This window comes from Gobius niger (genome assembly GCF_951799975.1).
Source record: "Gobius niger genome assembly, chromosome: 3".
Lineage (NCBI taxonomy): Eukaryota > Metazoa > Chordata > Actinopteri > Gobiiformes > Gobiidae > Gobius > Gobius niger.
Genome location: NC_136854.1, coordinates 28557155 through 28573831, shown reverse-complemented (window position 1 = coordinate 28573831; position 16677 = coordinate 28557155). Strand labels below are relative to the sequence as shown.

At 40.4% G+C, this 16677-nt stretch overlaps 1 protein-coding gene across 1 annotated transcript; it reads left to right on the top strand.

The window, feature by feature from the left end:
• The first annotated feature begins 600 nt into the window (after window positions 1-600).
• On the top strand, window positions 601-16336 carry nt5c2b (5'-nucleotidase, cytosolic IIb). Its single transcript, XM_079552798.1, has 18 exons — window positions 601-862; window positions 1797-1922; window positions 5071-5144; window positions 7982-8099; window positions 8222-8317; window positions 8390-8481; window positions 8562-8619; window positions 9831-9924; window positions 10027-10080; window positions 10179-10262; window positions 10362-10403; window positions 10495-10602; window positions 10688-10754; window positions 10835-11005; window positions 12213-12264; window positions 12801-12861; window positions 13525-13701; window positions 14380-16336. The coding sequence occupies exons 2-18, from the start codon at window positions 1822-1824 to the stop codon at window positions 14638-14640; spliced, it is 1710 nt and encodes a 569-aa protein (XP_079408924.1). The 5' UTR covers window positions 601-862; window positions 1797-1821; the 3' UTR covers window positions 14641-16336.
• The last annotated feature ends 341 nt before the right edge of the window (window positions 16337-16677 follow it).

The window sequence follows — 16677 nt, the reverse complement described above, 5'->3', positions numbered from 1 at the left end:
TCGAAATTAAAGGAGACATGCACTCATACAGCTACTGGGTAAGAACAAGGTCAAATATACACATTGTTTACTTAAATTCTTCATAATGATTTGTTATTATATGTTTTTATGGTACAATTTCACATTATGTCATGTTTTGTTTCTCATCATTTATGTCACAACTGAAACATGAATCAGACTTTTACGATCAAACAGTTAAGCAGCACTCACAGTACTCGAGTACATTTTTACTCTTTGGGCCAATATACGTTTTTACTTCTACTTGAGTAAAAAATATTCTACGGTAGCGTTACTCCTACTTGAGTAAACATTTTGGCTACTCTACCCACCTCTGGTCTAATGTAGTCAGTAATTACAGCCTTATGTGAAATTCCAAACGCAAGCTCACTGAGTGGATCATTTTCTCTTTGCTGCAGTGGGACAGGAAAGGCCTCTATGATGTCCCGTATCTGTGAATGAGTAACTTTTTTTAGAGTGGGACGATCGGCTCCAGGCTTTCTGTCCCTTGATGTGATCAGCTGATAACAGATAACAGACCGCGGTCCCTGCGCCACGTGATCGTGCCACGACAGCAGACAGGCCCCTCCTTTTCAGTGACTTACAGCAGCACGCCCCGCCCCCTGAATGTCTCAAAACAACAGCTGGGAGAAGAGAGGGAGAGGCAGCGGAGTTCAGTGAGAGCAGGGACGCCACTCATCTGCTGCCTTTTACTGTGCACTCACCATTGCTTTTGCAGCTCACTGTCAAAAAACAAAACAAAAAAAAACATATCCTCACCAGCGCATTTCTGAGAGTTTTACGCGGCTCACGGCGCATGCTCAGACCGACAGACGGTGCAGTGCTTATAACCAGGAACTCCGAGGTGAGTAGCTGGCATTCAGGATGTACTGTACGATTTAGGGCTTTTGTGTTCCCTCGTGCCTTTGAGCCGTTGAGCAATCTGTTTGTGCATTTTGCTTCCTGTCAAGCGAGGCGAGCTTATGCTCCGAGCAAGTGTTACGTGCATAATTTTGCACAACAAAACGGGACCTTGCCTAACAATAAGTGCTTGTGGGCTTTTCCTCTATGCGATGGTGCCAGATAGTAAAGGCATGTTACTGTACCGCAAGTGCCCGATTATAAAAGGAATTAGTTAAGTAAATTGTGCGTAAAATAAGCCCATGTAACCAGAAATGTCGACCACAGTGCTGTCAAGTCGCTGCCTTGTGTAAGTGTCATAAAGCAGCGGACAAAGCCACGGAGTAATAGAGGTTTCCTTTGTACCCAGGGCTACCTTCAGACCCCACTGGACCAGTATTGACTATGGGTTTTGCACCGTCCCTGTCCACCGTAGAAGTCGCGTGGCAAACTTTACATTGGTGACAGATCCATGTACAATCTGTGGTCTCATTGACATTTCTCTGCTGACCTCACCTCATTTACATTTGTGCTGGCATAGGAACAAGAAAGCTGACCTCTGCCGTTCCTTCCTGTTACCTAGCCTCATCAGTGACACTGGAGAATGATAGTCAGCTGGAAGAAAAAACTACTCTATCTACTCCATTTCAAAACAAGTCCGGATCAGCTGTGCAGAATGCAGATACATGGTCTTAGTCAGTAAACACATGTGGACAGATCATGCAAAACATAGCTGTTTGACAATACAACAACAGCTTCACAGTGTAACACCCGTCTGTTACATAGTTATAAATGTGTACTAGGGCAGCAAAAAATATAAATATCAAAAATCCTAAAATGTAAATAGCATCCGTGCTGCTGTTAACTAATGGAAATCCAATGAAATATTTTTTCCTTAGACATTTGAAGGCATTTGTTGTAAGGATGACGACTTCATGGAGCGACCGGCTGCAGAACTTTGCAGACATGCCCGCCAACATGGACGGACTGGCAATGAAGAAGTACAGAAGAGAGCCTTACCACAGGTGAGCGGCTCAAGTGCAGCTTCTACTGGACACAAATATGTCATTTTATATGTGATCTTGGTTTGTCTTATTATCATTATTATTATTATTATTATTATTATTATTATTGCAGATATAAAGGTGTATTTGTAATTGTAAAGTTGTATTTTATGCGTTCGGTGAAATCTATCAAAAACAATTTCTTCCCCTTCTGCCACTGAGCTCCTCTCTAAAAGCGCAAGACAGTATAGTAGTTGCCACTCTAAGTTCCTAGAGTAAGTTCCATAAATGTCATTCCGTGCCATAAAATAGTAATGTCCATTCATGCTTCTGTGACATATTGTCATTTACTTGCATGTCTAGACCCGGCCCCCTCTTTAAGTAACATGTATGGAACACGCTATGCTAACAGGTTTGATCAAAGTGACACTTGTTCTGACATAAGTCACCTTGTCAATGACTTGTGAGGTCACAGCCCCAACAGAAAGATATTTACACCTGGTCATGTCTCTATCTTGTTAAAAGGCATTTCACAGCCTAACGATAAGTGCATGGTGTGCTTAAATGTACCTCTAACTTCTGCCGTCATAGCCACAATCACTGGTAAAGATAACAGCAGGGTTATCTTTCTCTGTACAATAGTGTCTCTTACTGTCTAATTTAATTTTAGCTTTAATTGAGACTTAGGTACAGGCTAAAAGTGACCTTTGCTTATCGTTGTAAAGAGGGGCTCAGCTGAAACAATGCAGCGTATTGTGTGAGCCATATATACCGCATTGCAAAGGACTGGCGACTGCACAGAACTAGATAAACCGTCTATCAGCCGGAGTTGAATCTCTGTCTACACAAGATTAGACCTGTGGAAAAAATCTGTCAGATTATTGCGCAGCTGTGCTCTGATAGAGTAGTTAGTTAAAGCCCTCTTTGGGGCATGGGGCGCTGTGTGGTTATTCCACTGCTGTCAGTGGAGTCAAAGTTCTGAGAAACCACCACCTATTATAAATACATGTGAGCTTCACCCATTGTAAATACATGTGAGCTTTGGACAGGCATGAGCTCACCCAGGCCCTTATCATTTATGGCAGTTATTTATATAATTCACTGGCTCATAAATACAACAATAGGTCACAAATACAACAAAGAGGAGAAGGTGTATACTTGTTAAATCCACACTAAAGCTAAAAGTACAAATTAATTCATTGTCCGATATCTCTGTGGCTGACCTAATTGCATTCCCTATTGGTTTTGGCTCTCGCTGTAGCAAATTAAACACTTTATTGGCACTGTGGGTTATTACTTGCTCTGGAAATACAAACTACATTTTATAACAATGTATATGTATATACTGTATACAGGTTCTTGTCATATAAGATAAGATAAGATAATCCTTTATTGATCTCACAAAGGAGAAATTCACTTGTTACAGTCGGCGTTCAAGAAGATCACTCAGAGTTAATAAAGTGCAGCTGATATAATTAGAATATCATGAGAAAGTGCATTTATTCCACTTAAAATGTGAAACTAATCAATGATTGAGACTCATGACATGACATGCATAGTGAGATATGTCAAGCCTTTGCTTTATTTAATTTTGATGAGTATGGCTTACAGACCATTTTCAAAATATTCTAGTTTTATGAGATTTTTAATTTGTTTTTTTTTACAAGCTGTAAGCCATAATAATCAAAATTATGAAAAATAAAGGTGATACATATCTCACTTTGCATGTAATGAGTCTATCATATATTAGTAAATGCACTTTTTCATGATATTCTAATTATATGACGAGCACCTGTGTATATATTTTTTCATTGTAAGGAAATTTACCTTGATGTAGTCTTGGTTTCATTTTGCTTCTGTGCTAATTTGATCCCAGTTTATGCATTGATTATCATTAGTTAAAGCCTGGTGCAGTTCTCTGTCAGACACGAGATAGTCCTTTCTTACCCCTTTTATCTTTTCAAAGAAGGCGTTTGAAAACCTCAACATTTTCCTGTGGTGGTGCTTGGGTGTTTTTGAGAGAGCTGAAGTAGCTTATCTGTAGACAGCTGTTGCTTCGGGCCGGCATGGGCTTGATTCCACCTGACTTGTGATGGTTCTGGATGTCTTTGAGTTCCCGCAAACATCACGCTGCGCAACAACAACAACAACATTGCCTGACTGATGCCACACAACAGAGAATGGCACGGAAAGGTCACAATCATTTTTGCAACAAGTCAAAAAAAAACATCTGAATGACAAGAAAGCAGAGCGGGTGAGAGAGAGAGTGCGGGGGTATTGTTCTCCGCCGCTGTAGCAGGTTGAAGCCACAGGGGAGTCAAAGCCAGGTTTAATTTTGCGCAGAATGCATCGTCAGTTCTCCGCTGGGCTAAGATCTAAATGGGAGCTTGTTCACTATGGATCCGCAGCAAGGTATTTTGAAAATTTAATCGCGATGTCCACATACTTACAGAACTTTTACCTGTATGCTTGTTGCTGTTTTTACAATAATGTCAAACTTTATTTCCTTTTACTGTTTTCAGAGTTGAACTTATGACCTGATATCTGTCTAACATAAAGCAATATTGACTTTAGTTGCAAAACCTGTGGCGAAATTGATCCTTTTTATTTGGAAAAGTCAGATAAACAATAGGACTGTGTACCAGTGGTCCACAGACTTTTTGTTGAGCGTTGTCTGAAGAAATAGGGTCAGCCAGGATATGTAAACTTGATCTATTACTGTGACCTATTTGTGTGGTGAAAAGGTACAGCTGACCTGGAAGATTGTCCCACACGATGCCTATAACGCTTGTACATTGGTTTGTTTCTTATTTTAGTTTAACCCATCCGCAAAGCATGTAACTCAATATAGGAGTTATTACTCTGTTGCGAGGTGTCCCAATGTGTATCAACTTGACCTGCCAGTTCTAATTGTATAGATTTATTATAACAGTGTATTAATATAGGACTGTTAAGCGACTGTCGCATACCACATACTTCATATAATATTTACATGGTGGTGCCACATTGGTATAGCATGACTGGGGTTTATTCCTGTTTAATATTCCTATGCTACATTGTGTGTAACCTCTGTGTTAAATGCTTTAAGGTGGAGCTGGATTACAATGCACTGAATGATTGTGGACAGACCTAACCGCAGTTTCTGTTTTTCTCCTGTGTTTGTCCACAGAGTATTTGTCAACAGAAGCTTGGCAATGGAGAAGATTAAGTGCTTTGGATTTGATATGGATTACACTTTAGCAGGTATGTTGGGTTTTGTGAGCGGAGATGGGATGAAACAAACAAATTATATTTATCAACACATTTGTTTTAGGTTTTGTCACTCCCTGTCCTCTGTTTGTGGGGAGTTCGTGTAGTTTGTGCTATTACCTTGCAGCCCGAGCGTCTCAGTGCCACATCAATTATGCAAAGAAAAAAGTGTCACTGAATAATGAAATGAAATGCCTATGTGACTTATAGCTGCTATTGTGAATTGATGCACCTCAGGAAACTAATCATTTTGCCTTCACAATCCTCTAAAACACTCACGTAATCACTTTTGATATCATGCATGTATCATATTCAATCAAGTTAATCATTGTAGTCCAACTCATGTTCATACTGTAGCTGTTTTCACTTGTACTGACCAGTAACAGAGCTAAAATTGGACCTTTATTTTTCATATAATGTTGCACTGTGACTCAGCTTCAGTTTTTAGTCCCCATCTCCCAGAATACATCTCCTCTGTCTTTGGGAATCGGGTCATGTTTGTTTGTTGAGTTCAACCGAGACGGCTCCCTTGAGAGCAGAGATCTCCCCTAGTCTCTACTGTCCTGTGGGGCTGGACCTGGGATCATTGAGATTTAATGGCCGCTCAGCTGTTGACATGTCTCTGTTTATGGATGCTCATAACCAAGTGTTAATGTTTGTTTGAAGCTGTGGGGATCGAGTGTCGTTGGACGGCGCTCAGGCCTGGGCTACAAACATGGTTCAGCTGGTCCAAGGTGCTGCTCATTTGACAGAGTGGCAGCACTGCAACGTGAAGGTGTTTAAGTATCATTTTGTGGGGCTGCTATAGTTGTGATCTCAAAGGATGGCTATGGCTATTTTATTAATATGTGTGCACAGTGATGTTTTTTTAAGATTGATTGCTACAGACATCTGTGCATTATGTACACTAGTGTCTTTATTGTATTGTTAAAGTACAAAGGTTAAGTAAAGTACAAAGGGTTATGTTGTTCACAATTAATTTGCTATACAATCTTAACAGCTCGTTTTGAGTGCATTTTGAAAAAGAGCTGTAAAAGAATCGAAATCGGTATTTAAAACGAGATGACAACTTTTATATGCAGTCCATAAGTAAAACATTAGCTCATGTGATTTGACCTCCAAAAGGGAGGGCGCATTTTTTGCCTGAGGAAAACATTGCTCTAGCAAGTTGAACACACGTCCTAGATTTTGCTCTAGTCCCAGAGGCACTGCAGGATGTTCGTTTTCACACGTTCTCCACTGGTGGATTGGAGTAATGGTGTCATTATATTACTGGTACAGTTAAATATGGACGCTGTCATATCACTTACTTACTTAACTTGCGAGGAGTGTCTTAGGTCAGGCCTGATATGACCTGACTTTGAACTACCTAAGGACACCAAAAACCGCCACGGTGGAGAGTAATGATCTGGCAACAACCTTAATGGAGACCCATGGTAACAGATCTGCAGATTCTGCTCTTCGCCTCTGTGTATACTTTTCCTTTCGTCTTTGTGTACATGTGTTCAATGACCACATGTGAAACCTGAGAAGGGGGATGCACCAGGGTGCAGTGACCCCTTTAAAGCAGAAATGCCAATAATGCGAGTCACAAGAAGCTACAGTTTCCACTTCACATAATGTGAACATGATGTTTTGATAACGTGTTGACCATAATGGTTGGACCATTAGACTTTATTGGCTGCAACCTTCAATGTTTTAGCACTTAGGAACGAATCGCTTCGCAGATCACTGCTTACGTATTCACACTTCTGACGTAGCAGCTGCTTGGGTATCATTAGTTCAGTACACCTTTAGGCAGGTTGGAATGTTTGCCAGCATTTGGAATCACATTTTAGTTTTGGTACATTTTCAATTGGACTGTACTTAATGAGTAGTTAATACAGACTGTACTGACTGGGATTTTCAGCATCGTCGTTCCAAAATGTCTCAAGGTCAGAATGTGTGGCGACCCCCAAAGGGAACTAAAGAAAGAGAGAGTGATGACAGTAGAGGTGACGAAGGGGAAACAGCTCCTAAAAATAGTCTTCTTTCTTTGTAGTGCCTGAGATCTCTTGGAGCTGAAAGACTGGCATGAGACGGGTTCAGTGTGAGGTTCTTCACACAATCATGAATTTATAGAGTCAAGCTGGCTGGCATGGTGTAGGACACTGATGTTTTCCTGTTTGCAGCATCTATTTTAGGGCTCCACTGAATTCTGCCATCTGTATAAATAACATCTGACTTATTCTTATCCCAGTGTCAGATAGCACTCTAATCCTTTGGCCATCATTGTCTGTTTTGATTTGTGAAGCCCTCCCTTCGTCCCTAGTGATTGGCTGTGGGCTAAATGCTTTTTGCCACTGACAGGGCTGGTTAGAGCCGCTGCTGAAAGTTGAGTTAATCTTAATTTTGACGCCTTATCCTGTATCTTTGTGGCTTTGCTGACAGAACATCCAGGACTTTGTACACTTTAAAGGGCAGAGGACCAGCATACACAGTGAGCACATGTTGGTATCAGATATTTGGACAACGCGCTCGTCGTGGGAGCAGCCTTTTAAGTTCCTTTCACGTGTTACATAATAGAAACTAGCTGCCCCCAGTTACTGTATAGTTTTGTTTCAGGTGTAATCACGTAAGTGTGCTTAGTGCGTTTAGCCCACATGCTGCGTGACCTTTCCTCATGACTTTCATAACAGAGAAATCACCCTAATTATCCATGGTGCAGCCGTTACAAAACAAGATTATGCTGCAAAATGATCAAACCGTATTTTCTGAAATCATATAATGAAACTTTTTATTATTGGATCACCCTTGTCATAATCCTGTGTTTTTCTGTTTTTTGTGTTTAGTGTATAAGTCGCCAGAGTACGAGTCACTGGGCTTCGAGCTCACAGTAGAGCGGTTGGTTTCCATTGGTTACCCCCAGGAGCTGCTGAGCTTCGTCTATGATCCAGCCTTCCCCACAAGGTGCCAATATTTGCACACACATGTTTAATCTCAGCTGTGTTCAATCCATGTTCCGTTAATGCACTGTTAATTAAATGCATCGGACCAGAAGGATTTCAACAGCGCTCTGTTTTTCCTCACAGGGGTCTTGTATTTGACACAATGTATGGAAACCTGTTGAAGGTGGATGCCTATGGTAATATACTTGTCTGTGTTCATGGATTCAACTTTCTAAGGGGGTCAGTATCATTTATTTATCTTAATGATTGTCTTTATTCATTTTCAAGATCTTAACCATCATGTTTTTCCAGTCCTGAGATCCGTGAGCGATACCCAAACAAGTTTATCCAGAGAGATGACACAGAGCGCTTTTATATCCTAAACACTCTTTTTAACCTCCCAGGTGAGAGACACATCTTTTGAATTTTGATTTCCGATAATATTTGACTTGTAAATACGCCTTTCTCTATTGTGCCCTGACAGAGACCTACCTCTTTGCTTGTCTCGTGGACTTTTTCTCCAACTGTGACAGATACACAAGGTATTTATATTTCCGAACACACAAACAAACATGTTTTTGGGGCATGGTGCTGCAAAGACAGATGCGAGCCAAAACTGGGTCAGGAAAAAAGGCCCTTTTTCAGCATGGGACAGTCCTGAGATCTTCACCTGCTAGTTGTACAACCTGTATGAATGTGAATTAAACTTAGTGTAGTATAGTGGTAACACTTTATAATAACACAAGTTAATCTTGAACTAAAAATGGACCAACTGTGAAGTAATAATGAATAGATGTTATTAAGGAAGACGTTAATAATATGTACTGTGTGTTGCATGTCATTTGTAAATTATTATTATTAGTTTATTGAAAAGGGACCATGCATACAAGTTGAAGTATATATCATTAAGTCTTTGTTTGCAAACCTTTATTCATAATTACCGTATTTTCCGCACTATAAGTCACTCTGGAGTATATGTCGCACCAGCCAAAAAATGCATACCTAGGCATGGAGGAATAACTGCACCGTTGACAAGCCTCGCCCGGCAGCACGTTGTTCAAGCGATTAGCTTTTTTTGTTTTCTTCATCGCAGTAAGAGTAACCTCCGCTTTTCTCCAGTCCCTCACAAGTTTCTCGCTCACTTTTTTTCTGCTGATTTATTACCGATTTTTTTATCTTGTACAGGAGTAGCAGATACTGCTGGTACTCAAGCCTAGAGCGCCCTCTAGCAGCTGTCAGTGTGAAAATTACAAACGTGAAATTATATATAAGTCACACCTGAGTATAAGTCGCACCCCCAGCCAAACTATGAACAAAAGTGTGACTTATAGTCCGGAAAATATGGTACTTCATTATCAGTTTGGTATTAGTTCATGATCGACTTGTGTTTGTAAATGTAGATATACCTTGTTACAAAATGTTACCAATAGAGTTGTAGCTAATAGTCAAAGCACTAATGCTGCAAATTACTACTACTACTTATAAAAAATGTAATAAATGATTATATTTTTGAAAAGACCTCTGTAATCGCAAATGTTATATGGAATGGCTGCATGTCTGTTGTCCTCTGAAACCTGGTTGTTGGTCTTTTAGGGGGAGAATGCTTTCCTGTTTGGCTGGGGACCCCTCCAACAAGGGAAGGCTATCCCATTTGAAAGCAAACAAAAAACAAGTGTCATGTTGTAAGGAGTTGTTCGTAGCCGCGATCTGTCCAGTAGCTATGAATGTGTGTGTTTCTGCTTTTCTCCTGCAGTTGTGAAATGGGGTTCAAAGATGGAGACCTGTTCATGTCCTACAAGAGCATGTTCCAGGACGTGAGGGACGCTGTAGACTGGGTGCACTTCAAGGTAAATATCGTCTGTCTGTCTTTACCAACTAACTAGCTTCCTCCACGTGTTCACTGATAACACACTGATGGTGCGGTATATATATTTGTTTCTCTTTTTTAGGGTACATTGAAGGAAAAGACGGTAGAAAACCTGGAGAAGTATGTAGTGAGGGATGTAAGTATTTTGCATTCATGAACCATGCTGTCCTGTGTTATTTAGCTCTCGATGCCCAGAGCTTAATCCCCTCTTTTATGTCACTCTTTTCCCTCTAGGGAAAGCTGCCTCTTCTCCTTAGTCGAATGAATGAAGTTGCCAAGGTGTTCTTGGCTACCAACAGTGACTACAAATACACTGACGTATGTATAGGCATCACAAAGTAGTATTTACTTAACTCGTTATTCACAAAAAATCCGTTGTTTCAGTTGCTTGGTTTCCTTTTTTTTGTCTCTTCGTAGAAAATCATGACCTACTTGTTTGACTTTCCCCATGGCCCCAAGGTAGAAGTTCCATAGGCCGTCACATGTACGAGAAACATGTCTCTATGTGAAGTACAGTATGTGTTAAAACAAAACTGTTTTTGTACTCCAGCCTGGTTCCGCCCACCGGCCCTGGAAGTCTTACTTTGACCTAATCCTAGTTGATGCCAGAAAGCCCTTGTTTTTTGGTGAGGGTACCGTGCTTAGACAAGTTGATACGGTGAGTATTATATTTTAGGCAATGATTCTCACAATCTTTGCCTTTTGCCAATATATATATTTTGAAACTTTCATTATTACTGCAGACAACGGGGCGACTAAAGATAGGGACATACACAGGACCTCTGCAGCATGGTATTGTCTATTCTGGAGGTAAGGAGGGATTCCTGTTTGTGTTATTTGGACTACTCAGAACTGCGTTCACTTATTTTGAGACTTTCTGACTCCTCTAGGATCTTCAGATATAGTTTGTGACTTGCTTGGGACTAAGGGCAAAGACATCATATATATTGGGGACCATATTTTCGGTGACATCCTCAAATCCAAGAAACGTCAAGGCTGGAGAACGTTCCTAGTCATTCCTGAGCTGGCGCAGGAGTTGCACGTTTGGACAGACAAGAGCTGTAAGTCCCTCCATAAATAAAAAGCCACTTCTCAGATGGAAATAAATTAATCATGATACAGATGCATTCTATTCTATGGGGCTATGACAGCTGTGCTGTTAAGATGACTCTTAAACTAACAACTTTACCATCCATCAAAGCTGTTTGAGCAAACTGCTAAAAACTGCCCAAAACATATGTTTCCAGTAGAAACAGTTTTGATGAATTATTACATTATTGGATGCAATGATTTAAAAAAAAAAATATATATAGGAATATTTCATAGAACAATCATCATTATCAGAACAAATTGTTATTACATTACATTATCAGCTCATTACATTTTGAAACTGGTCAAATGTATCACATTATTGTCTGTTGTAACTATGTATGACAAACATTGTCTAATAAGCTAACAAGCGAAGCAATACAAATAAGAGCTGCGTAACTTCTTTTATTTATTCGTTTTTGTGGTTGAGACAGTGCATGTTAATGAAGACTCATGGGGTTCATGAATGTAAACACGCCATGCCGGATTATAGCCTTAGGCTAATTTGCACCTGTCCCCCAGTCACACTTTCAAACATCCTGGCCTATTGTACATGTTTTTAGTGGTAGGGGAAACCGAAATACCCGGAGGAAACCTACGCAGACGTAGGAAGAACATACAAATTCCTCACAGAAAGGCCGGGACCTTCTCGCTGTGAAGCACAATCTCTAACCGCTGCACGACCATACCGTTTCTGTTTGCTGCCGGGTCACTACTGGCAAATACATGAAGCACACTGTAGTGTCTTAATGCTTCAGTATTTTACTTACTGTAAATCGTCATTGGTTTATTATTATGAAATGCAACAGGCATCCCAGAAATAGTTTTATTCAACTCAACTCAATCAATCCATTTTTATTTATATAGTGCTTTTCATACATGTGCTTTACAGATTTAAAAACATTCTCTCACACCCACCTCCTCTCACACATCCAAACACATTGTCGCATTCACACTCTCCCCACCTCCCCAGAGACACACCATACAAGCACACCACACACACTAAATTATTGACACAATCCTAAACTCTGTCTAGAGGCAAATAATTTTTTTTGGTGTTCGTCACATGCTTAAACAATTAAACTACTGCGCAAGTCATAAGTATATGTTCTTATGAAGCACGATTAATCTGCTTGTATTAGATCTGACTTGACTACTGAGCCTTTTTCTTTTCTTCAGCTTTATTTGAGGAACTACAAGGCCTGGACATATTCTTGGCAGAGCTCTACAAGTAAGTCCCATGAACTTTCCCATATTTGTCTCTCATCTCTCTCATCTGCGGCATCACTTCTGCTGTGTGCTACTAAACTGTTCGAGAGTAGAGCTTATTTGCCGGTGCACACGTGTTTGTGGAACGAGCGGGTCAATAGGCCAAAGTCTGAAGGCTGAACTGTAGTTTGGCCCTTTTAACCGGGTTCTCCACTGTTATTTATAGCCTGTCATGACTCAATGTTGCGCCATCCCCTTGACACATCGCCCCTCAGAAGCCCCGTATCAGTAGACGGCCAGTTCAGTGAGGTCAAAGGGAAAATGGTCTGGAAGGCAGCAGTAGTAGGGGCGAGCTATTAGAGCTTCACAGCCACCTGAAGAGAGAATTAAGAGAGACACGAGTAGCAGCAGGAACCAACTCCCTCCCCAGGCAAACATACACTATCTCCCCCCAAAATCTATTTAGCCCACCCCTTCCCCTGCCCTTCCCCCTTTCCCCACATCATGCAGCACCACTCTCTATGTACCCATCGTTTTAATGTCTGTCTATTTTCTTAGGCACTTGGACAGCAGCAGCAATGAGAGGCCTGACATTAGCACCATCCAGAGAAGAGTCAAGGTAAAGAAAAAGAAAAGACCATGTTACTATGACGACAGTTGCATACCCACACACCACGTTTAACACATGGTTCTGTTGTTGACACTGCCTACACAGCTTTTGAATAGAGTGCATTTCCATCTATTAATGCAATAATTGGTTCCACTCAGGGTATATCCATCAAAACAAATGAACGGCAAAAGTATAAAGCTGCTACCGGTCCGCATTTCATTTCATTTATCTGCCCAAAAAGCCACGCATTGTGTTATTTGGCGACTCTAAAAAAATCCCCTTGTGGAGAATGCATGTGGAGTGGTTATCCTGACACTTTTTTTTGTTCAGGCTTGTTAATCCTCAGGCCCATAGCTGCTGGGGCAGGCTTTCGCCTCTCCCACAATAAGTTAGTGGTAAATAGCAAAAAGTCTTTGGTGTTGTGTACTCACCTGGGAAGGTACGATGAAAATGAGTCACACCAAACTATTTTTAAAAATTGATAATAAATAGTGTACTTTGAGGCTACCGTCTTTAAATCCTGGCATTGTATAATTAAGCTTCATTATATCCAAATAAAAAAAATGTGGCTGAAAGCTGACTTCCCATACATGTTGTGATGTTGGATTAAGATGCAAAAGAATTTCTTACTTAAGATAAATACTGATGTGGCCTTTTCTGTTTCTCCTCTAGAAAGTCACACATGACATGGACATGTGTTACGGCATGATGGGAAGTCTCTTCCGCAGTGGATCAAGACAGACTCTTTTTGCCTCTCAGGTCATGAGATATGCCGATTTATACGCAGCGTCTTTCATAAACCTGTTGTACTATCCCTTCAGCTACTTGTTCAGAGCGGCTCATGTCCTGGTGAGTATTTCTTATTTCATGTGTGTGTATATATGTATATATGATACAAACTTAACAAGCTATATAGTACGCTACGTGGTAAGCCAGTCCAGTGGTTCCCAACCTGGAAGTCTCCCTGGCACGAGCTGTAGTCATGCCGAGCCCCCTTGTCCAAAACAGCGGGCTCCACAAATATATCAAAGCATTAAAATAATTTCCAATTTTGCCATTTAGTTACCTCAAATATTAGCTCTTATGGTCAGACGCACTGACAAGGCAAAGCTCTGAGCCCCCCTGCAATCCCAGGTACCGCCCCTTGGGAGGTCCGCCCCCACAGTGTGAACCACTGTAGTAAGCGACACTCAATGACAGAAATGTGGGTGCTAATCTGCATAAACTCACCATCAACTCACACACATTCACACATACACTAAGGTGGGTGAAGTGTCTTGCCCAAGAACAGTATTAAACCTTTTACTTAGTATAGGACAATGGCTCTACCTCCTTAGCCACTGTATCCTGGCCTATCCTTTAAACAAGGAAAGTATTCGTTCTTAGAAGCAACACGTTTTTGGTTATCAATGTACACATTAGTTACAAAATGTGATCATTTCTGTCTTTGTTGATTCCCCTAATCGATACTTCTCTCTCTAACTTAGTGAACATAATTATTATGTTGTTTTCATTCTGTCTTGGCAGATGCCGCATGAATCAACTGTTGAACATACTCATGTGGACATAGACACAGAGTCGCCGCTGGCTACACGAAACCGGACACACTGCAGCGAGTGCAAAGACCTGGACTGCAAACGCAACCAATTCACCCGCTCCTTCAGTGAGATCAAACCTCCAAACCTGTTCGCACAGACGCCTCAGGAGATCACCCACTGCCACGATGAAGATGACGATGAAGAAGAAGAAGAGGAAGAAGAGGAGGAGGAGGAAGAGGAGGAAGAATAAGATGAACACGCTCATTTTCCAAAACATTTACTTCGAAGTGACAAGCAGCATGTAAAATGAATACTGTATAAACAGCACTACACACAGAGGACCATGGAGTCAACTCATGTGACTGTATGCATGCTTAGTCTTTCCTTAAAACTCATGGGACACGTTATTTCATTGTTTTTACATCTGACTTGGCACAGGATTATGCTCGACGCAAAACATTTTTATAATGAAACTTATTTTTAATGCAAAATGGGAACAAATGCATACATTGATCATACTGTAGATGTTTGTGTATTTTACGCTCATTGATACAAGCAAACCTTGTTCTGTGGCAATGTTAGGGATTGTTAGCTTTTGTGTGCGGTTGCTGAAGTAGCAGACAGTAGCACCTTGCAGTGATTGTATGTTGAGAAACCATATTGTACCATATAATCTGGTTAAACATAATAATGCTGCTCAGAGATAATAGACAGTATTATGTCATATAGGCAGAAGAATGATTAACTAGTTTTATTACACACAGAAATTGAGTACATAGGAGAAGTACACCTAAGTATTCCTTTTGTTATCGGAGCCCTTGTGTTTGCTGTAATATACAAAAGTATATTTTTGGTCTCAACTCTGACAAGCTCCTTTTAAGTAGATACTGTGTCGTTTCTAGTGCTTGAGTGGTAGTTTCTGGAGTGTGAGAGAAAGCATGTTCGGTATTCTATCCGGCCTTAATCACTGTGAACTGATATTTCACTTGTTGATATAAGAAACTGATGCATCATTTTGGCTTTTGCTTTTACTGGACTGCAGTACATACGAGCCGTCTATAGCACATTTTACATCATGCATCAGTATGACGTTTGACTTCTTTTTATCTTTCCCTTCGGGAGTCTTCACCTGTTAATCATTTGCCTCTGTCGTGCAGAAATTAACCAATCAAGCTGACTTATGCAAACCTTTGAAACTACCCGCATGGGATGTCATTTTTATCCTGCATTTGAATCATTTCTGCTGAAGAAACGTTCCTGAATTTTCTGAGTTGTCTCTACATGTTTAATAACCTTTACATGTTGCGTTGGCCTATTGCTTCGGGCCACAAAAGGGAAAGCACAGGGTGTCTGCATATTGATTTTGGTTTGAGGTGGAGTGAGAGAGGCGTCTTAGTTTTACTGTGTCTTTGTGTGATTGTTGATCAATTAAATCTTGTAGATCATTCAATGTACAGTATAGTACAACAGTTAATCCTTTTATTAACAAAAATGATTTGTATTTTTGACTGGATATGCTCATGAGGCAGCTGCATTTATACAGTTGACTGTTGGTTTCCGCATGTCAAATAACAGGCATGTCTTTTGTGCTAAGATTATGGTGGCATTTGTTTGTTGCATTTATGTCACTATAGTTTATTACACGGGGAGACTGTAAGATATAAACCATGAAGGGAAGTAGAATGTGTACACTGTAATTATGAAGCTACTTATCAAGACTTTGTTTTTATTTTTCTAATCAGGTCTTGGTTTACACAGACATACTGTATGTAGACCTCTATATTCCTTTTTTATATATTTTTTTGAATACATTTCATTTTTATAACTGAGTTTCTTAACCTGGTTATATTAAAAAACGTTCACCCTAATCATTAGTTATTATCAGATTAGAAACTACAGTTATGTTTTTCCCCTGAGTTTATCCTACAAACTATATGATAAGATAATGTAAATAAACATAATTTTCCAAGTATGTGTGTTTTGTTTATTTAATTATTCGTGTTGTAACTCTGTGATGGAGAAGCAGATAGATTCACTGACAGATTTGTTAATCATTCACTTTTTATTAAACCAACAGCTGGAGGAGCTTTTGCAGTCCTCGCGCAGAAGCACATTGGCCAGAACATGGTACAGTAGCAGCACTAGAATGAATGAAAGGAACACCAGTGTTTTTCAGGACGGCAGAACGCTGATAGTCTGTTTAGTCAGTGGTCATGTTACACCTGTTGAAGGCATCTGTTTGTAAAAGCAGCCCAGTTTAATAGAACACCTCACCAGGCTGAAACCA